At 36.8% G+C, this 23,889-nt stretch overlaps 1 protein-coding gene across 2 annotated transcripts; it reads right to left on the bottom strand.

The window, feature by feature from the left end:
• Nucleotides 1-567: 567 nt before the first annotated feature.
• Nucleotides 568-23,261, bottom strand: HINT3 (histidine triad nucleotide binding protein 3). 2 transcript variants are annotated; one of them, XM_078370065.1, is made up of 5 exons: nucleotides 22,873-23,261; nucleotides 13,122-13,239; nucleotides 8,140-8,225; nucleotides 5,488-5,614; nucleotides 568-2,819 (listed from the first exon to the last, which is right to left on the bottom strand). In XM_078370065.1, the coding sequence occupies exons 1-4, from the start codon at nucleotides 23,071-23,073 to the stop codon at nucleotides 5,513-5,515; spliced, it is 507 nt and encodes a 168-aa protein (XP_078226191.1). In that variant the 5' UTR covers nucleotides 23,074-23,261; the 3' UTR covers nucleotides 568-2,819; nucleotides 5,488-5,512. The 2 variants fall into 2 exon arrangements, with proteins under 2 accessions (XP_078226191.1, XP_002746979.1); XM_002746933.5 differs by having other exon boundaries at nucleotides 8,156-8,225.
• Nucleotides 23,262-23,889: the final 628 nt, after the last annotated feature.

The following is a 23,889-nucleotide window of genomic DNA, read 5'->3' as shown; positions in this document are numbered from 1 at the left end:
TCTGTTGAAATCACAATATTTTCATATGAATAGAAAATATTATACTTAAAAGATTTTGGCTTAAGGATTGGTTTAAATAATGCATGATTGATTATTATGAATCCATCTCTATTTTGTGATTTTAAATAACTAATCATATAATGAGGATCTCATCCTCCTCAATCAGAAGAGGACTTAGATATTTTTATTAAGTTGATTTCACCTGAGTCAGATCTATTGTTTGTATTTATATTGCAAGAATAAGAGCTGATTCATAAACAAATGAATCAACAAGTATCAGTTTCATTATAGTGACTTGGAGTACTTGTACCTAGTGCATACTAAAAAAATTAATGAAAGTTGTAGGCACCAGCTTTTGTAAGTGACTTTTTCATATCAAAATCTAGAAATATATAAGTTATAAGTGTTACAGTAATAAAGGCTGTGCTCTTAACCTTGGATTCTTTATCTGAAAGAGGTGTGTTTACATCACCACAGTATACCTTTCATACACTGATCAACCATGAAAGGTGTTTTATAAACACCTTTCTGTTTTTAGTACTATTTAAAAAGTCCAGAGAGGTAAAATTTGACAGTATTTTTTCATTTTTATTTCATTTTCTTCTAGCTAAGTAAGCACAGTTTAAAATACTCATAATAATTTTACAGTTCCACAAACAGTATCATAACATGCATAAACAATGTTCTTGATACTACTTCAAACATTTTTAAGACAGGTTATGAATTAGCCTTATTTTGAATTGGCTAGATGAATTAGTGTTATAGATGGCTAGATATTTAGACTACTGAAAAGGCCAAATGGATATTAATTGTAGTAATTTGATTATTAATCTTTATAAGTAAATGAGAACTTCTAAAAAAATGTGTTTCCAAGGGTTTTTAAAAATTGGTTTATATGAGAGCATATAAACCTATAAAAGTTGAATCAATTGGATAAACACATTTTCAATGAGTTCCGTAAGGCATTTGAGAGTTCCTTACATACTTTACCTGTTATTGTTATAATGTTGTCAATTATATCACTGAAAGTTCCCATAGTAAAACAATCAAAGGTTGCACTTGTTGAAAATTCCGTCCCTGAAGCTGACTATATTCCAACTGATTTAGAATCGAATGACTATATTCTAACTGATTTATAGAAACTTGTAACTGTTAATCTGTGTAAGTGCTCAGTGAACTGTATCACAAAACGGTGATAAAAAACCTCTAAATCCACTTTTGAGAACCTATAACCCCTACTTCCACATCCTTTCTCCACCTTCAGTAAATAAGATGAAATCTGGACATTCACATCCATTGTAAAGTAAATTAACAGTGGAAGCAGAATTTCCTTGAGGAAATACATGTGGGTTTCTCGGCCTAATCAGTCACTGTCTACCCACCTAACAGTCTTAAATATTCAGTTCTACTACCACCCATTCTCAGAAGTGTTTCTCCCTTCACAGCCTCCTCTGTGGCATCATAGCACTTAACACACTAAATTCTAATCATTGACTTTGTTTGACCCCTGTACTAGCAATTGCAGGCTGAATTGTCTGTTTTCATTGCTTTATCTCCTGATCCTGGCAATGTCTGGTACACATTAAATGCTCAACAAATGTTTTCTGAATGAATAAATTAACGAACAAATGAAACAGTATTGATTCCACATGTTGTAACTTTGTAATAAGTAATTTGTTACTTAAAACTATATTTAATACATGCCCCCTCTAAAAAAGAAAACTAGTATCTCAGCCTATTTTCAACACTACATTAATCCTCATGTTCATTTATTCATACTCACATACATGGTACTATCACACATTGGCACAATGTAGAATTAACTTCATTCATATTCACTATTGTGACTGCAGATTAGCACCAAAAAAACAATTTCTAACAAAATACGCCTCATAAAATGATATATCAATAATATTAACATTGTGTTATTAAATTTTCTCAGATGCCCATCTCTACTTTCAAATGCCTTTTTCACGATAAAAGCAAAGTTTAACCGCTTTGTATTCTGACTTCTCTTTGATACAAAAACACGCCATAAAACAACAGTTTCTGCTAGTTTTATTAAGAGAACCACTTTATGTTTCTTCCCCCTTTATGTTATTACAGGCAAATTCCATTACAGTGAATTCTGATAGTCAATTTGATAGTTGTTGTAAATTCACTGAAATTATATATATTATATAGCTTTCAGAATAGATTTATTAAAAAGATTCAAAGCTTCAAGAAGTGAAAACTGGCATCTGAAATTTGAGGAAAAAGTGTCAAATATATAATTTCTTCCCTCTACAGGATCAGAGATTATTGTTTAGTATGGTATTCTTTATTTTGAAAATTTATGTGTAAAACTATAGAACTGTCAAGAAATAGCTACGTTATTTTTCTCCTTCACAGTAATGAAGGTTCCAATAAAGTACTTTCTATAATAGTTTATTCTTCATAAATAAATCACTATTATAATTGACTACTGAGAAATGAAAATATTTAACTTAAAAAAATAAAGCCCTTCTTGATTAACAGAATTTGTCTTAAATAGGATTTTATCTATAGTGTCATATATATAAAATCCTTAAACAAGTAATCATTAAAACAAAGAAGTCAGTAACAAAATACTCTTATAACTGTAACACAGATCTCAGGAAATAGACATTCAGAAAAGATTTAAGGCCACTCAGTAATAGCCTCTCATAAAACCCAACAAACCTTAAAATTGCAATTAGACTTCAAAGGGACCTAAACATTACTTCATGCTGAGCCAAAATTAGAAAAATCTTCTACTGTTGATATTTTCATGTTCTTAGTTTTTCAATCAAATGATCAGCCTGTAATTTAAAAAAAAAAGCTTTAATTCTAGATATCACAGTCTCTATCAAATAATTCTACTAGTATCCCTATTATAATATGCCATATTAGAATAGTTGAGTACTACATTTTCTGTTCCTAAAAATATCTTACAAAAAAAACCTCTTGGTATAATATAATATCTATACACAATTATTCTACATTGTATATAAATAGGCAGATTGTTGCCTACCTTGCAAATTCATTAACAAGTTTCAAGAAGAAAAGGAAATAAATATATCACTAAACTTTTAAAAAGTAAAGTAGAACCCTACATGCATATTTTAAGTGAAAGAAGCCAATCTGAAAAGACTACATACTGTGGTATTCCAGCCATATGACATTCTGGAAAAGGCAAACTATAGAGACAATAAAAATATCCATGGTTGCCAGGAGTTAGAGGGGAAGGAGGAATGAATAGGCAGCACACAGAGGATTTTTAGAGCAGTAAAACTATTAGGTATGATGCTATAATGGTGGATACATGTCCTTATACATTTGTCAATACCAATGAATGTAAAACCAAGAGTCAACACTAAAATAAACTATGGACTGTGGTGATAACAATTTGACAATGGGGTTCATCAGTTGTAACAAATATACCACTGTGGTGTAGGATGTGATAGTGAGGAAACTGTACATGTGGAGGGGGAGGGGGTGCATGGGAACTCTCTGTAGTTTCTACTCAATTTTGCTGTGAACCTAAATCAGCCCTGAATAAAAGGCTATTTTTTAAAAAAAAAACTTTGTAAACTAAAGTCTTTGAGTTACAACATTTCAGTGTTTTTCTCAATCACACTATATAATCTGGATCATTAAATAAGATTTTGAAATAAACTTCAATATCTTTATCCTGATTTTTTTCAAGGTCTCATAAGACATACTAACAAAGTCAGATTTAAGAAGAGTTCAGATTCTTAGGATGAACCACATCAACATATCTTAAAATTTTGTACATTGATGTTTTCCAAGTTAAAAAGTCTTTCATGTAAGAAAATACAGTCAAAACATTACAAAAATGTATTTTTGTTCATCTTTTATTATAAAGGTGTAGCTCTTATGGAAAATTAGAAATAAAAATAAGAAAAAAAATCCTTTTCTATTACACTAACTTTGTAAAAAAATCAAACTAGCTGTCATGCAGAATGTCCCACATTTAAAAATTTCAAATACATACACATGCATGTATATATACATATATATGTATCATATATTTTTTTTAATTTTTAATTTTTTTTTTGAGACAGGGTCTTACTCTGTCACCCAAGCTGGAGTGCGGTGGCATGATCACTCAGTACAGCCTTGGCCTCCTGGGCTGAAGCAATCCTCCCACCTTAGCCTCTGAAGTAGCTATGACTACAGGCATACACCACCATGCCCAGCTAATTTTTTATTTTTATATGATTTAAATAAAATCATCTAGGCAACAAGCTGAAGAAGGGATAATATGTTTGAAATATGAAGTTTCTAGAAATTAGATACTTAAGTGATACCATTCATTAACTAATGGTAAATAAATACTATTTGATGATTATTCTTATATGGCAACTATAGATCACTTCATCATCATCGACACATAAAATAACACCCTGCTAAGTTTCTGGTCAATTGGTCATAGAGGGACCAGAGTCACTTAATAGATAAGGGTTGACTTTCAGACCACAGGTATATAAACAGCAAAATTCTACTCCACTTTTGCTTTAGCAAAGCAGAATGCTGTAATTTTTTTACACTTAAAACTTTGGGCCAGGCACAGTGGTTCATGCCTGAATCCCAGCACTTTGGGATGCCAAGGCAGACATATCACAAGGTCAGGAGATTGAGACCATTCTGGCCAACATGGTGAAACCCCATCTCCACTAAAAATAAAAAAAAATTAGCTGGGCATGGTAGTGCATGCCTGTAGTCCCAGCTACTCAGGAGGCTCAGGCAGGAGAATCGCCTGAACCTGGGAGGCAGAGGTTGCAGTGAGCTGAGATCACACCACTGCACTTCAGCCTGGCGACAGAATGAGACTCCATCTCAAAGAAAAAGTTTGTGTTTTTTTTTGACCACAGATCTGGTAGGTGATGCTACTACTACAACTCTTTTTCAAGGAGTTTAAACTATCAAACAATACAAAAACTTAATTTCTACAATAATGATGGTATAACAATAGAGGTAGCAGGTAACATTTCCTGACTACTTACTATTGCAAGGTACTGTTTTAAGGGCTTTACATATAAGTTATCTCATCAACTCTCTTAACAACCCTAGGTGTAGGCACTGTTACCTATACACAGATAATAAAGACCTTGAGCCTTAAAAAACATAAGTAACTTTCACATGGACCCTCAAGTAAGCAATGCAGCCAGAATTTGAATCCAGATCTGACTCAAAAGTCAGGACTCAGAATACCATGGTTCTCTTATATCATATCTGCTACCTGCAATAAGAAAGACTTAGCCATAGCTTTTTTTCCTACAGACTGATGATCTTGAAAATCCCCCAAATTAAAAACATTATTTGGATATGTGCAAGTAGTATGTTAAAACAGGTCATCAAGCCTATGTATGAGTAAGTGCCTACTGCTGACAAGAGAAAACTACAACGAAAAGGACAAATATTTTAAATATTTTTGTATGCTGCTGATATAACAAGAATACTCACTGTGATGAACCAATAGGAATTGACTCTATAAACCAACTTGGATAAGAAGCCAAGCTGATCCACTGGTGCCAGAACATGAAGGTGCAAGTGGGAAATGGAGCAGAATGGAGGCATATGAAAACCCATCCTAAAACAGAAAAGGAAGTGATGATTGACAAACCAGTTCTACAATAGTTTAAAGCCATTTTTTAGGCAAAAACATGTAAATATTAACGAGATCCAAAATAAGTACCTAAGGTAAACAGACTGTCACAAATCTTTTTCCTATTTCTCTTTATGCACTTCAGAGGATTAACGTACTTCCTCTTCTTTTCATGTTGAAGTTCCTAGTAACATAAGCTCATCATCAAGGAAGGCCTTAACAGCATATTATGCCTCAGTATAATCTTTATGAATTCTGAGTTGGCATAATGCCTTATCACTTCAGTCCTTATCATCTTAAGCTTTCAGTCTCTTAAAATATGCTCTTGCAATGAATTTTTTAAAACATCACTGAACAGTTAAGTAGCAGTGTTTCTTTATTCAATACACAGCCAGTAGATGGCATACGTTTTCCTTTAATAAAGTAGTGAGACATTTCCTACCAAACCAGTATGTCAGTAGTGAGATTAATTATGTCATCATAAAAAAAACTGTCATCATCACCCAGGTTTCTTGTTTAATACTTAAAATCAGTTAGATGATAATTATAATTATGTGCTTTCTAAAAAATACATGAGAATTCCTTTAAATGGTTAAAAAGTTTTTATAATATGATTTAAACTCTTAAAAATAAGCTTACAAAAAGTTGTGCAAGTCCACCTATGCTCAGCAGAGCAAAGCACACCTGTAACAATAATCAAAGCCTAGAAATATTTGCCTGTTCAAGCTATCAGTGAGTGGGAGTGTGGAAGTGAGGCATAAGAGAAGTGCTATACTGCAGCAGTGATCCTCTGGGACTAGCAGTGTGGAGCCAGATATGTAGTACATACTCAAAAATTCCCACCACTACCTAGAAGAGGAGACTAGGTTTTCCTTCTGTGAAAAAGGTATATAATGTAGAATCAAGTAATCTGGAAGCTTGAAGCAACTCAAAGGTTCACTCAATCTTTTCATTTTAAAGATGGGGAAGCCATGATCCAGAAAGTTTAAAATATTTCCCAAGGTCACAAAGTTAGATAGTCACGGAGCTGGGGTTGAGACTCAGAGCTCTTGATTCTTTGTCCAGTGTTCATTCTTCTAATGTCCCAGCATCCTATGACTGGGAAGGAAATGTGTGGCTTCTGGCCAAAGGGTCTCAAACAGCATCTGCTCCTTGTCATTATCATACTTGGTAATGTTTAACAGTTTTCAGAGGATTTTTCACACGAGAAGCTCATTTGCGCCTACCATTAAACAGAGCAGGTATTATCTTGGAGAGGCTAAAATGGCATGTCTAAACTAATACAGACAGTGTAAGAAGAGTACACCACAAATAGCATGGAGAACATCAGAATTCAAGCCTATTCTGAGTTCTAGGTCAAAAGGATTAGAAACAATCCCCATTATACCTGCTTGTGTCACAGAAGCAAAATGATAAATATTTTAAAAAGAAAAACATTACTTAGATAAATTAAAACATTGTAAAAGGCTAGCATGATGGCACATGCCTGTAATCTCAGCACTCTGGGAGGCCGAGGCGGATGGATCACTTGAGTTCCAGAATTTGAGACCAGCCTGGCCAACATAGAAAAACTCTGTCTCTACTATAAATACAAAAACTAGTCAGACATGGTGGCATGCGCCTGTAATCTCAGCTATGTGGGAGGCTGAGGAAGGAGAATCACTTTAACTCGGGAGGGGAAGGATACAGTGAGCTGAGATCACACCACTGCACTCCAGCCTGAAGGGCAGTGCAAGATACTGTCTCAAAAAAAAAAAAAAGTTGATAAATTGAACATCATGTACTTACGCCAGAGTTTAGCAGACAACAAATTCGTTAATTTAATGTTAGAATTATAATAATGTTTTAATAAAAAAACAAAAAAAGAAAAAAGTTATAATAATGTTTTTAAATCATATAAAATTTTACAAGAAAATTCAACTTGCACACAGTGTTATAGGAATGCACATATTGAACAAAGAAAAGTAGACATGCTGTGGTGACTCACACCTGTAATCCCAGAACTTTGTGAGGCTGAGGCAGGAGTATCACTTGAGCCCAGGAGATTGAGACAAGCCTGAGCAACATAGGGAGACCCTGTCTCTACATAAAAAATTTAAAAATTAGCTGGGTGTGGTAGTACTCACTTGTGGTCCCAGCTACTCTGGAGGTTGAGGTAGAAGGATACGGTAGTTTGGGAAATTGAGGCTGCAATGAGCCATGATCACACCACTGCCCTCCAGCCTGGGCAACAGAATGAGATCCTGTCTCAAAAAAATTTTTTTGAAAAGTAGACTTGTAACGATTTTACCTACCCCACTGCTCATATAGACTTGTCTGTCCAAACTATAAGTGGAAATTATTGGAAGATATTGAGACACGAGGAAGTTTCATTAAATTTATACTACCAATGAACTATATTCTCACTTTTAGGAAAACTCTATTTATCACAAACTGTTACCTCTGTTTCCATTTTCCATGAAGAAATAACATTTCAAAAAAAGTCAATAATGTATAATATTGGTTTCTACCTGGAAGTATACACACCTCACATTTGTGAAGTCCGTGAAATTATTCCTTTCAAGAATGGTTTTTCCGACAGTTACCATGTTCTCAACTGTAAAACAGAAAAGACACAACATTACACTAGAGGAGATATTAAGTTTACAAATTGCCATTGATCTTCACTCAATGGCAAATGGGTAAACATTTAAAGACACATTCAGGCCAGGCACAGTGGCTCACCCCTATAATCCCAACACTTTGGGAGGCTGAGGCAGGAGGATCACTTGAGCCTAGGAGTTTGAGACCAGCCTGGGCAAAAAAGTAAGACCTTGTCACTACAAAAAAAAATTTTTTTAAGTAGCCCAGGATGGTGGTGCACACCTATACTCCTAGCTACTTGAGAAGTGGAGGCAGAAGAATTTCTTGAGCCCAGGAGGTTGAAGTGCACTGAGCTGATTGTGCCACTGCACTCAGGCCTAGGTTAACAGAGTGAGACTCTGTCTCAAAAATAAGTAAATAAAATAAAGACATTCATAGCTTTAAGTCACTGAGAAGTCTGCTTATCAACAACTGAAATAAAGTTTCAAATTGAGCCCCAGTGCAACATCACTATTACAAAATTTCACAAATAGGGAGATTTTGGGACAGCTGTTGAAAAGTATTATCAAGTGGCTGTTTAGGACATCTGATCATATGAGGACTAACTCTGACTGTAAGAAGACCAAGTAATTAAACAGAAATTGTTTGATTTAATAAGACAAGAAAATTGAGAATTTGTCTTTGAGCCCAAATTAAGGATATGGTATCCCTTCCAGACAGCCTATCCTTGACTAGGCAAACATTTGTATAACACTCTGGCTTCCAAATTCCATTTGCTTTATCATCTCTCTTCTCTTGGTGTTTTATGGCCTTCAGGTGGGAATAAACCTCCCCATCAGAAAAATTTTGGTAACCTGGGATTTTCAAAGCTCAATGACAAACATTAGGCCTCTGTATTTTCTAAATGGTGTAATCATGTGTTTGAAAGAGAAAGAAGTAAAAAAATCTACAGAGGATAGATGATATATTGAAAATTACAAAATGATTATTAATGTTTACTTCTTTAAGTTAGGCTTGAGCTAGGAGACTGCCAGCCTTCCATGACTAGGCCAGTACCAAAGAGTCCAAAAAAAGCTCCAAACCACTTCAAGCCAGACTATATCTTTTTTTGTAATTTGTTATTTTTCTAATTTAATTCCACTGTCTTTAGAAAACATATTTACAAGATTTCAATCATTTGATATGTATTGAGCCATATTTCATTGCTCAGAATATGGTCAACTTTGGTGAACATATGCTTTTTAAAAAACTGTATGCTGTATTTAAGAAAAGATCTATAAATGTAAACTACAATCATATTCTTCAATAGTGTTATTGAACTCTTCCATATGTTGTTTCCTCAGCTTTATAGATTATATCAAAATTATTAATTTGTAACAAATTTTAGTATGTAAATATTCAAATATAACACAAAAGCAAATAGAAAAATGTAATGTACCAGCTGCTTCAAAATTAGCAGCATTTGATTTGCAACAGTCATAAAAGCTAGTTATAACAACAGCCTCTATTCTCTACCTTGCTGAAGATAAACTGAAAAATTCCTAAAAAGCTAAAGTGTGAAATCTAAGAAATAACTACAAGAATGAAAATAGAAACTTTTAATAAGCAAATGAAATGTTTCAATCAGGTAAATCTAAATTGGATCTAACTGTTATAAGCTCAAATGCTACCCTATAGTTATAAATCATATATGTTCCAAAATGTACTGTTAGAACTTCAAATGACTAAAGTACTTTGCTGTATTCAGAATGAACAGTTTAAAAACAGCCTAATGTTTAGGCTAATTCACTAGCCTAAACATTAATGAACCACACATGATGGTTTTCCATCAAAGTGGTTTTTTACTCATCTTTTAAAAATCTAGCCCAATTGATCTATCGTGTAGGCTACCTTAAAATATTGATCAAACTAATCCCAGACCCTCATGACAAAGGCTTTCCAGATTTCAGAAGTCCCAGCCAGAGCAATCAGGAAAGAGAAAGAAATAAAAGGCATCCAAATAGGAAAAGAAGTCCAACTATCTCTCTTCACCAACAAGATGAGTCTATACCTAGAAAACCCTAAAGACTCCACCAAGAGGCTCCTGGAACTGATAAACCACTTTAGTAAAGTTTCAGGATACAAAATCAATGTAAAAAAAATCAGTAGCATTTCCAAACACAAAAACATTCAAACTGAAAGTCTCAAATCAAGAACAAAATCCCATTTACAATAGCCACAAACACAAAAAAATCTAGGAATACAGCTAGTCAAGGAGATGAAAGAACTCTACAAGGAGAACTACGAAACACTGCTGAAAGAAATCACAGATGATACAAACAAATGGAAAGACATTCTATGCTTATGGATTTGAAGAATCAATATTGTTAAAATGGTCATACTTCCCAAAACAATCTACAGATTCAACACTACCATTTTTCACACAACTAGAGAAAACTATTTTAAAATTCATATGCAACCAAAAAAGAGTCCAAGTAGCCAAGACAATCCTAAGCAAAAAGAACAAAGGTGAAGTCATCACATTATCCAACTTCAAACTATACTATTAAGTGTGTGTAACCTAAACATCATGATAGTGGTACAAAAACAGACACGTAGACCAATAGAACACAATAGAGAACCCAGAAATAAAGCTTCACATCTACAGCCATCTGATATTCAAAGTTGACAAAAATAAGCAATGGGGAAAAGACACCATATTCAATGAACGGTGTTGGGATAGCCAGTTAGCTATATGGAGAAGAATAAAACTAGACCCCTACCTTTTCCCATATACAAACATTAACACAAGGTGGATTAAAGATTTAAATGTCAGACCTCAAACTATAAGAATACTAGAAGAAACTCTAGGAAACACCATTCTGGACATCAGCCTTGGGAAGTAATTTATGACTAAGTCCTCAAGAGCAACTGCAATAAAAACACAAACTGACAAGTGGGACCCAATTAGAGAGCTTTGGTATAATAAAAGAAACTATCAACAGAGAAAACACATAATGTACAGAATAGGAAAAAGTATTTGCAAACTTTGTATCTGACAAAGGTGCAATATCCTGAATCTGTAAATAACTTATTAAACAACCAAAAAACACCATGAAATAATGGGCAAAAGACATAAACAGACACTTCTCAAAAGAAGACGTACAAGAGGACAGCAAATACATGAAAAAATGCTCCACTAATCACAGAAAATGCAAATCAAACCCACAATAAGATACTATCTAAACACCAATCAGAATGGCTATTTTTAAAAAGTAAAAAAAATAACAGATGCTGGTGAGGCTGAGGAGAAAATATAACACTTATATACTGTTGGTGAAAATGTAAATTAGGTCAGCCACTATAAATAAAAAGCAGTTTGGAGATTTCTCAAAAAAATTAAAATAGAACTATCATTTGACCCAGCAATCCCATTACTAGGTATATAATCAAAAGACAATAAATTATTCTACCAAAAGGACACATGCACTTGTATGTGAATCACAGCACTATTCACAATAGCAAAGGCATGGAATCAACCTAGGTGCCCATCAGCAGTAGACTAAAGAAAATGTAGTACATATATACCATGTAATACTACACAGCTATAAAAAAAAGAATGAAGTTATCTCCTTTGCAGCAGCACAGATGCAGCTGGTGGACATTATCATAAATGAATTACACAAGAACGGCAAACCAAATACTCCATGTTCTCACTTATAAGGAGAGTCTAGACACTGGGTTCTCATGGTCAAAAAAATGGCAACAATAGACACTGGGGACTACTAAAAGAGGTAGAGAGAAACGGGGGCAAGAGTTGAAAATCTAACTGTTGGGTACTATGCTCACTGCCTGGGTAACAGATCATTTGTATCCCAAACCTCAGCACCATGCAATATACCCATGTAATAAACCTGTTCATATACCCCCTCATCTAAAATATAAGTTGAAATTATTTTTTAAGGCAGATTTGAAGTGAGGTTATCTCACTTCAAATTTCTATATCTAAGATATAGAAATATCTTAGAAAATGATAAGTGACGAGTCACAGAAGGCATGAGTAGGAAGATAAAGAATCATCCTCAATAGACAAGATTCAGAATCTCCTTTTCAGAAGCTAGATGTTCATCACTAAAAACTCATAATTAAATTTTGGTGCTACTTCATCTTCATAGGAGATTATAAGGCAGGAACCAACATTATCTCACTATAAGGCAATATGAGCTAATTTGTCATAAGTTGTTTATCATTTTTCATAGCACCTTTCATTTCAGAGTCAAGAAAGTCTATCATTTTAAAAAATCATAAAAATAGGCCAGGCCTGGTGGCTCACACCTGTAATCCCAGCAGTTTAAGAGGCCCAGGTGGGCGGATCACCTGAGGTCAGGAGTTTGAGACCAGCCTGGCCAACATGGTGAAACCCTGTTTCTACTAAAAATACAAAAATTAGCCGGGCATGGTGGTGTGTGCCTGTAATCCCAGATACTTGGAAGGCTGAGGCAGGAGAATCACATGAACCCAGGAGGCAGAGGTTGCAGTGAGCCAAGATCGCGCCACTGCATTCCAGCTTGGGTGACAGCGAGATTCCATCTTAAAAAAAAAAAAAAAGGCATGAAAATATATTCTCTTCTAGAGAGTTTAAAGGTTAAATAGCATAATGTCTGGTGTTTGCTTCAAAATGACTGAGAAGGTTAATATATTTTTAAAAATTCTCCATGAGTTACTAAATGTGGAAGCTGTATAATGCATACATGAGTATTATACTATTTATTTTTCTATGAATTAAAAATTCTTTATAGTGAAAATTTCAAAAAGTCATAGTGCTCCTTTTTCACAGTACTTAACTAGACTTTTTCTTTTTAATCTTCACTACCATCACTGATACCAACTGAAGATGATATAAACATGAAGAATACTGCCACCATCTTACCCAGTTCTACTTGATCTTTCCTTAGAGATCTGCAGTTTCCAATATGCTTCTTTGGCACCACAAGATAATGATGAGTTGCTGCTGGTTTGATATCTTTGAAGCAAACTAGGTCCTCATTCTAAAGGAAAAAACATTTGTTAGTGAATTTTTAAAAAGAATTTCTTAATGCTGTTCTGGCATGACTTAAATAGCATTAATCTCAGTCTGACAGAGAAATGATACTTATGTTACAACTAAGCTCCACTGGGCAATTTTATAATTATGCATTATGTTCATAATGCTTCCTTCATGAGATGCTCATTTATTCTAGAGAATAAAAAACACAAAAGGCAATTTCAGGGGAACAATTATGAGTAAAGTTCACTAAAACTTCATTACCAATAATCTTAGAGTTTATTATTTCATTACACATTTCTCCATCCCTACCCTAAGGTTTTTTTCACTCTTGATACATATTTTTAAAGGTTTGGCTACAGAATCACAGCAAGATAAATTCTTTTCTACATTTAATTTTTTCTCAATGCAGCATTTTCCTCAATTATAAAAAGAACATCAGCTAGCATGTACATGTCCGGGGACTGCATTTTTTAAACATTTTAAAAGTAATTGTATCCAAATACTTTTTACTTGCCACTTTACAGTATTAAAAAGACTGAAATGCTGAAACAAATTCCAGTATATTGTACTAATTTATGGGCCCACTATAATATATGTATGGCATTTTCTGGTTTATATTACTCCACATAGTAATCTACAGAAGAAAGGAAAGGAAAGGAAGAAGAGAGTGTTTCAACCTATTAACATCTGAGTTTCAAATTTTCCTAAGAGAAAATCTATATTCTCTAAATAACCCTATTAAATATCTAGTAGTGAATAAATTATTCAGTATCTGATTTTAATTCATTTTTACTTTATATTAAATAAAAATGAATTAAAATCAGTATAAGCAGAACTTTCCTTAGAAAAAAATCCCTGAATGCAATGCTGCTCAACAGTTCTCTATTCCAAGAGCCAAGATTTAATTCAAACAAGTGCCTCACATCCATTCCATTAATACTTGTTATCCTAAGATAACATGACAATTACACATCAATTTGAATCCATTTTTATCATTTTTATTATGATTTTTCTGTCTAGTAGTAAAATTAAAAATTGGTATCTATGGAATGTTTTAGAAAAGGATAAGGTCAAGGACTACAATGTTTTTGATTGTTTAAAATTTTCCTTTTTTTCTTTCTTTGAGACAGGGTCTGTCTCTGTAGCCCAGGCTGGAATGCAGTGGCACATTCACGGCTTACTGCAGCCTCGAACTCCTGAGCTCAGTTGATCCTCCCACCTCAGCCCCCCAAGTAGCTGGGACTATAGATGCACACCACAAGGCCAGGCTATGTATATGCATAGTTTTGTAGAGATGGGGTCTCCCTATGCTGCCCAGGCAGGTCTCAAACTCCTGGACTTAGGCAATCCTTCTGCCTCAGTCTCCCAAAGTGCTGGGATTACCATTATTTCTTTAATTCTTCCAGCTCAGAAACAATTAAAATTGGGGGTCAAATCTAGTACAACAAAATTGCCACAATCATACTTCCCAGACTGATTCATAACACAACAATGTTATATATCTGTATTTCCCCTCAGTTATGATATTAAATTTTTAAAATCCAGATGTAATTCTTTCCGGTATAGAATACAACCTGGTTAGAACTAGTTTGAGATGACATAGTTGAACTCTACCTCAAACGGAATGACACTTCTTTAGATTAATAAAACTAGCAAGTGCCAGTCTAATGGCTGGCAGGAGCTAAAGAGATTCCTAAAAATCTGCTCTCTTATACTAAACTTAGCCATAAGAATGAACCAAAAAGCTTAGTTTTGTCTTCTAACCTCTATATTAAAACGTTTTGTTTACTGTCACATATAGATAATTTATTTTCCCAATCTTAATTAATTTCCCAATCCCAATCCTAATAAAAACTACCAATCAACATGACTCTCATCACCAGAAATAGATAAAATTCCTGTGAAAAATAAAGAAACTTGAAGTTTTAGTTAGCCTACCCCCTGACTGAATTAGATTTTCACTAAGCTTTCTGAAATACTGAAACTAGCTCTGATGTCACTCTCTCTCCCATTCCTACTGTTGATCTAGGCATCTTTTACATGCTTCATCTTAAGAAAAATGATCCTTATTCCATAATACACTGGCAAAAAACATAAAATTATACATATATTCTTTCCAACATAATTCATGATAGCAAAAGACTGAAAAATAAACCAAATCTTCATTATGCATCTGGAAGACTGGTTTAATAAATTATGGCAAATCCACACAATGAAGTATTGTGTGGCTGTAAAAAGGAATGAGGATGATCTTCATCTATGTATGAAATTATTTCTATGATATATTCTAGTTTAAAAAAGAAATAGCAAGGAGCAAGAGAGTGGTTAGGCTATCTTTTGTGTGTAAGAAAGTACAAATATAGACATATGAAAACCTATTTACTCAAAATAGAAGGATACACAAAAAGTTTTTAAGTTTCTTATGGAGAAAGAGATGACAAGAGAATGGATGTCAGATTTCTCCAAATACACCTTGCTTTACAATTTTGACTCTGAAAACATGTAAATATTTGACATGTATATGTCACACTTTACAAGAAAAAAAGAATGGTCCCTAAAAATCAAAAACAAACAAAAATAAATGAACCTAATTATATGTCATGTTGGTAGCATAATCATTCCATTCAAAGAAAAGAATGATTTCAAGTGACTTAAAGATACAGTATTTTGACTATCCATCCCTAACGACATCAACTAAAAGAGCATTTTCCTTCCTGCACTCAATTCAGATCACAGGAAACCTCCTCAAGTATGGGGCATGCCATACTCATCTTTGAACTCCAAGTGAATAACACAAAGTATGCCTGCAAAACTGCTGGATAAATAAATAACAGACGCTTCATAGAAGATAAAGGTACTGATACACCCTCCTCTACCCCTTAAAAATGTATTTGTGTCATTTGGGTTTTCAGGTTTTTTCCAGGAACAAAGATGGGTTTTCCATGATCTTTCAGTTTCTCCTTGCAAAACCCCACCTTAAATTGGAATTGTGGCCATTTTTGAATTAGATCAGTATTTCTTAACCTTTTCTCATTATCACCTCCCTAAGGAGCCTTTATAGATGTTTTCTGATTGCCCCTTCCCATGATGTTTTAATGTCACAGATATACTGTATATATGTTTATGTTCTGTATGGTATATCTATGCTTACATATTAAAAGAATAAAAACTGTTTTTCTCCTGCCATCTCTGCTCCGCTCCAGGCAAGAACCAACTTTTATCCCTTTTGGTAATACGTGGATTAAAGGAAGAGCTAGCCTATCCTGACGTCATTATCACCACTGACTCTAACCATCAATTTAAATACAACGTATAACTGTTTCAGATTTCTTTAAATCTGAAAACCCAAATAGGGCAGATTGGCACTCAACCTCCATTCTAAATATTTCTTTGCTTTCTGTAATGCAGAACTAAAAAAGCTAAAAATCTCAGACAAAATTTAGATTTTGCCAATCAAAAAGCCATGATTTTGCTGCTTCTGTTATCCATGTAGCAAACTTGGCCAGCTCTAAACTAAAAAGACACGTTTTTCTTTTCTTTCTTGTATCTTTCTCTCCCTCCCCCCTTTGAATACCTTATCATTAGCTTCACAAATGTCAAGGAATGGTGGGACATCCGTTTTTATTGGAACAAAGCTGTCAGGATGGACCCAGCAGAGTGTGGCTCTGAAGCAGTGTTTCTCAACCAGAGGTGGAAATATGTAGGTGCTCTTTTGATGATGGATACTACTGGAATTTAGTGCACAGAGATCAGGGATGCTAACCATTCTGCAAAGGGAGAAAGAGTCTGACAAAATAGAGTCCTATACAAAATGCTAATAGCATTCTCACTGGAAACATCACTTAAAAATAGCAGTCACATTGCTTCTTCATCTCTGAATCATATCTAAAGAAGCATCTTTCTGAGGCTAAAGTGCTAATGGCAGCTACCTGACTCCTGCCTTCCTCACTGCATCAGGAAAAGCAGTCCTCCCATAAACCAGTTCTGCAGTGCTGGTCTGGGTGTCATTCCTGAAGGATATTCTACAACCTGCTCCACCAGGACTTCGAATGATTTTTTTTAAGCAAATGATTCTCTACATTAAATCAATTTCTGCTTTCAGTAACTAGAATGTTTTGTTTTTTCCAGCCACTGAACCCTGACTGATATCTAAAGCAAATTTTTAGAATAACATTTGAAAAAACATTTCAGTATCATCTAAGGTGTTAGGCAAAATTTGATTAAAGAAGGGGGACAACGTTCAAGTTAAATTGGCACTGAGTTATTTCCTCAGTATAGTCCCAAGCAAGGTAGGTTCTAGTCCAGTGTTTCTCAACTACGTTTTCATTATTGCTTATCTAATGAGCCTTTTTAAGACTTTTTTCCCCCAATCCCATTTTCAAGAGATTTTAATACCACGGTTATAGACTGTTTATGTATATCTCCGCCTATACATGAAAAGAGTAAGATATTGTCCCCCCACAACCCAGAACGAATTTTCACCCCCTTGGGAGTGTCATCTGCCCCACTGAGAAGGCATGCGTCAGTCTTTGCTTAGTTTTAAATCTGCAGCATACAATTAGACAACACCATATAGAGGTTTATGGAGTGAAGAATCTTCTAATGCTTTTGCTGGAAAGGTTTTCCAGACTAACCCGTTATGATCCTGTTAACGCCTATTACTCAAAATGGAAATTTTTATCTTTTGTACTTGAATTATGCTTTATATAAACCCAACAGTTTCTAAATGTTTACAATTAAAATATATAAAGGAATATGTGAATGTATAATGTAAACCATCAAATTATGTTATGTAACTATTCTTTTTAAAAAGATTAATCTTTACCCTTTAATGAGTGAGCTCTTGTACATCAAGTCATCTTAAATTCAATTTGAAAAAGACACACAACTTTTGGGAGCACTATTATATATCCATATGCATCTTATGTTCTGTATTATATGGATGTGATTTTATATATGTATATATATAAAACACACACACATATATATATGTCTCCATCCACGATTTCTGGCTCGTAACTCCCAACGTCCTTGTTATAATCTTTTGTTTTCATATTGGGGTACTTCAGGCCTCAGAGGCAGGCCTCAGAAAAAGAATCTCTCTCTCTCTCAGTCTCTCTGACTTTCTCTTGTCCTCCCCTCACCTGCCCAAGGAAGGACTGTAATGTCTCCCAACCTTTCTGACTGTGGGTCATGAGACCTTCATTTCTGAAGGGATTCTGCCTTATAACTTGGAGGAAGGAATGCTGCACGGAGAAGCCAAGAATCTGAACAGGCCTTGCTGGGTTTCCACACTCAGTCTACTAATATTAGATCATACCTTTTTTGTCCAGTCACATTAATACAGAGTTGTCAGTCAAGCCTATTCAATGAAGACTCCATAAACAGCCCAAGATAATAGAGTTTAGAGAGCTTCTGGCTAGCTGAACTCGTGGAGGTTCCTGGGAGATATGCCCGCGGAGGACATTGGAAGCTCTGCACCCTTTTCCCCATACTTTGGGCTATGCCTCTCTTCATCAGCATCCTTGGGAATATCCTCTATAATAAACCAGTAAACCTAAGTGTTTCCCTGAGTTCTATAAGCCACTCTAGCAAATTTTTGAATCCAAAGAGGGGTCATAGGATCCTAAACTTCAAGCTGGTCGGTCAGAAGTTCCAGAGGCCTGGACTTGCAACTGGTGGGAAGGGCAGGCCAGTCTTGGGGACTGAGTCTTCAACCTGTGGGATCTGATGCTATCTCCAGGTAGATAGTGAAAGAATTGAAATGGAGGACACGCAGCTGGTGTCCCTGCAAAACTGATTGTTTGCTTGGTGTGTGTGGGAAAACCTCCATACATTTGGTCACAGAAGTCTTCTGTGTTGATTGCTGTTGTTGAATGAGAAAACAAAAAAAAGCACAGTTTGTGTTTTTCCACTGACAATGGGCTATTGTATATATTCATCCTGTTTCCCTAATTTAGATGTTAATTAGTCAAAAGTACTAATCATGTCTTATTTCCGCCATAAAAATATCCACAGGCTCTTCATATTGTTTGCTTTGTTCTTAACCAAGAAAAACTCTCATCTTGGATGTGATAGAAATCTGGACCTCACCCCTTTTGATGACTATTTTTAGACAAAACTTTCTACAGCTACTAGTATCTACTTTCTATTAGTTTCATTATTGGAATTGCAGAATGTGAAATTTAAAAGCAGTTTCTAAGGATCTACCAGATATTGAACTCTGAGTTTAAAAATGAACTTTACCTCTCTTTGGCCTACTTTTATACTTAGTATAATAAAACGAGACTGAAGAGGCAGAACTAGGTCCCTTCTGACTCTGCGGGTCAGTCCAACAGAGGTCCGCAAACAGACAACTGATGTGCGTATTCTTTCTCCCTATCGGGTACTAACTATCTTTACTGCCTTCTCCTCTTCAGCATATATTCCATAGTCTATCACTTCAGCCACTTGCTTGCCATAACGTCTTAACTGTGTCCCACTACACTTCTATAACACCCACATGGCAAGACCCCAACCCTGGGTCCAACTGCCTACCTTACCTCTCAGCTTTAGGCTGCTGCTGGAAAGGGGATAGAAAAATCACACAACTGAGCAGACCGCTATGACCTTAAATTGAATGTCCTCAACCTCACCTGACCCACTGTACAATAATCCTTGTTTCCGTAATTCTCTCTATCAGACTTCAGAGGAGCTACTTCAAATTTTTTACTTGTAAATAGCCACATGACTGCTCCTTCTCCTCCTTCAAGGCTTAACCCAAATGTCACCTGCTTCGTGCAGATTTTCCTGACTAAAAATTTAAAACTACATCCCTTTCCCCTTTATTTTCTGCCATCTAATAAACTATAAATTTTACTCATTTTCCTTATTATCCTTTTCTGCAACTACAATATAAGCTCCAAAAGGGCAAAGAGTTTTGCATGTTTTATTTACTGCTGTATCCCCAGGCCTCCAACAGTGCCTGGCACACAGACTCATTCAAACATCCAGTGAGGAATGAGTTTCCTTTTTCCCAGGAGCAACGTTCTACCTGCTGAGCCATTTTAAACCTCTCACTATAGACATCTTCCCATTGGGATTTGAACACATGAAAGTCTTCACTGTTTTAAAAAGCTTTGTCTTAATCCCTAACTTTTCCTGTAGCCACCATTCCCTTTCCCTTCTCCCCTAGACTGCCAAATTCCTGTAAGAGTTGTCTGTATTTGCTGTCTTCTCTCCTTCCTTCCCCAACATCTTCTCAATCAACTGCTATCTGCCTTCTGCTTCATAGCTTCATGAAATTGCTGTACTCAAGGTCAGTGAACATCACTGTGGGGACACAACCAGTCCTGATCTGACTTGGCCTCTCTGCAAGGACATACAAGGGTCACATAATCCAAATTTGAGGATGAAGGCAGGCTGATATTGCTGCTGACAATTCCTTTCTTCTTGACATACCCCCTTCTCTTAGCTTCCCCATCTTTCAATTTCTGTTCCTTCTCTGTTCCCTTTTCAGGTCCTCTTCCTCTGCCTGTTCCTTATGATGTTAGTGTTCTTTAGAGTTCTGTATAGACCTCCCCTTCATTTTTTACCTCCTGGGTGATCCCAATGCTTCCCTTCTTTTTCAGTTTCCGTCTATAAATTTATAGTTCCTGTAATCTGGGTTAGAGATACAGATCCCTCTACAGAGTGCTAGACCATCCAACCATTTAAAGGACATCTCTGCTTAGATGCCTCAAACTCACCTCAAACTCCATGACTCCATAGCTGAGCTCATCACTGTGCTACTCCCCTGGCCATCTTTTCTCCTCCCACATTCCCAGTCTTAATGAAATGATATCACCTCTACCAGTTTACCCTAGCCAGAAACCTAGAAATCATCTTTGACTTCCCCCTCTTTCTTTTCCTTATTCTCTTATATCTAAATTAGGGTTTCTAAACCTTGGCACTTCTGATATTTTGGGGGCTGCATAAATCTCTGTGTGTGTGTGTGTGTGTGTGTGTGTGTCCCAGTGGGGGCAGTCCTGTGCACCATACCATGTTAATAGCAACTCTGGCTTTTATTCATTAGTAAGATGCCAGAAGCAACATCCCACACAAAGTTGTTACAATCAAAAGTATCTCAAGACATTGTAAAATGTACCCTGGGAAGGCAAAATTGCCCCCAGTTGAGAATCACTGACCTATATCCACTAACAAGTCCTGCCTGTTTTACCTCCTGAATACTGTATCTCTTAAATTGATATGCTTTTCATAATCTCCTCTACCACATTCTCATTTCAGGCCACCATCAGGGTAGATTATGCCATTAGCCTCGTAACAGTTCTCCGAACTCCAGACTGGTCTCTTCCAAATCATTCTCCACAACGGTGCCAGAATGACCTTTCAAAGATCAAACCCCTTCCTTTAACTCCACAACCTCGTCCTTCCAACCCACCATTAAACATAGTGAATCTTCACCTTGCTCTTCAGATAAAGACAAAATTTCTTCATGTGAATTCCATCACATTTAATAATCTGGCCCCTTGTTTACCTCTCCAGCCTCGTCTTTCACTACTCATCCTCTCAAACTCTATGCACCAGTTAGACAATTTCTGTTAGTTTTGTATTGCACAAACTGAACCTCTGGGCAGGGTGGGGGTGTCTCTCTACCTGGGACACTATTCTCTCCAACTCCTCATCTGATCAACTGCTACTTATTTCTTCATGTCTCATTTCCTCTGGGAAGCCTTCCCTAACGCCTCAGATCTGGATTAGATGCCTCTCCCACCAGCTTGCCCTGACCACAGTAGGAGGCATTGTAATTGGCTACCTCCTCTGTATACATTCCGCCCTTTGGACTGTAAAATCTGGACACAGTCTGTCCCTTATCTTGCTCACCAACCTCCCAAACAAGGTGCTTAGAAGGAATTCTATTAATTTTTAACAAATAAAGGAATGATTACTACAAAAGACACAATCTTTGGAGCTAATTCTCTCAAAAAGTTGTTTGTACATGGACAAGTAGAACCAGCAGAATAAAGTGTGTACCAGTTATCCGTTTAAAAATATCTGGGCAAAGTCTACATGCTCTGAAAATGTGCACGCATCCCACCTGACAGTGAAATTCAGAGGTAATTCAGTAATAGTTTGACCTCAGACCCACTCCCTCCAGACTATTTTCCGCCAATCTAACAAACAGCTTTTCACAATTATCATTACCTATTTTCTACTAGTTCTCTCATCAGTAACGGTATTATAGTGTGCAGAATTTCAAATCAGTATCTTGAAGGTGGGCGAGAATCTTTGTAATAAAAGCAGAGGCCACAAGATGCTATTTATACCAAGTACCTGGGTACCTGCAAATACAGGCCAAAGTATTCGGCCCTGTCATTCGCTCTGTGACCCTGGGACAGCAAAAATACCGCTGGAGCAAAGGCCCGTCAGACCCCTGGCAGAGCGTCTGTGCTCAACACCCGGTCCCCGCAGAAAGGCCTGGGGTGGGCGTATCCCTAGCTTCACCGAACTCCATCCACACAGAGCGGCCCTGCCTCGGCCAGCGGAGTAGCGATCGGGATCCTCCGCACCGGGTCCAGCCCGGCGAGGCCTCTCCGCCCGACCTCCGAGGGACCGCCAGGTCCTCACCCACCGCCGGCCGCGCGTCGCCGCTCACCTCGCAGTGCAGGAGTTCGGTGCCCGGGTCCTGCCGCCCTGCGATCCGGCAGAACACGCAGGTGCTGTCGTTGTCCTTGGGCTCCGGTGACTTGGCGGCGGCTTCGCAGGTCCCCACAGAGGAAGCCGTACATTCTGTAGTCTCCGGGGCCTTAAAGTCAGGGGCCAGGCCTGCGCTGCGGTTCACCTGTTCATCCGCCATCGCACCCGCCCTCGCAGCCTAGAGCCTCCGCCTCTCCTCGCAGGCTCCGCGTCCTGCACCTCCTCCCTTTTACCTCGAGGCGTCGCCTCTCGCCTGGCGCTGTGCGGTGAGCCAGGCTGAGGGGAGAGGGAAGGAGACGCGGTGCAAAGCTAAAAAGCCCGAGGCCGGCCTCGAAACCGGTTGCCACTAGAAGGCGCGCGATGGCGCTGCCGAGAGTCGTCCCGCCCCTGCGCCTCGTTGGTAATGACGCACAACGTCCGCCGAGACGCAGAGCGCGCCGCGCGTGGTAATGACATTACGGGGGCGCGGGAGCGTCCGGCCCAATGGAGGATGTTGGGTTTTCCGGACAGGCTTTCTTCAAAGCCCATGGTGCAGCGTATCCAAATATTATATTAAGCGGCCGTTAAAAAAAAAAAAGTTTTTAAAAGTTTGATTTTTTAAATTCGTAAGTTTTTAAAGAATGAACAAAATTCCTAGAGCCTTGTTTTCAACAGACATCATGTTTGCTGCATTTTCAACCATGGTAATTGTAGTCGTTTTCGCTCCAAATGTCTAAAACTGACCTTTACATCTCTGGATTTTTTATTGTATTTAACAGCACAGCTAGATCAAAATAGTGACCTTCTTAAAAATCTCACATTCACCATATACAAGTAAATGTGGAGTCCTATAGTTAATAGTCTGAAATATCCCTGAAATTCAATGCCAGTGCCTCATAATGCCTCACCTAGACCAACGCAATCACCTTCTCACTATTTCTTGATTTTCCTGTCACTCAGAAAAAAACCTTCAGTAACTATGTGCTCAAAGAAAAAG

Source organism: Callithrix jacchus, chromosome 4, assembly GCF_049354715.1.
Source record: "Callithrix jacchus isolate 240 chromosome 4, calJac240_pri, whole genome shotgun sequence".
Lineage (NCBI taxonomy): Eukaryota > Metazoa > Chordata > Mammalia > Primates > Cebidae > Callithrix > Callithrix jacchus.
The sequence above is the reverse complement of the archived record's forward strand: the minus strand, read 5'-3'. Positions and strand labels throughout refer to the sequence as shown.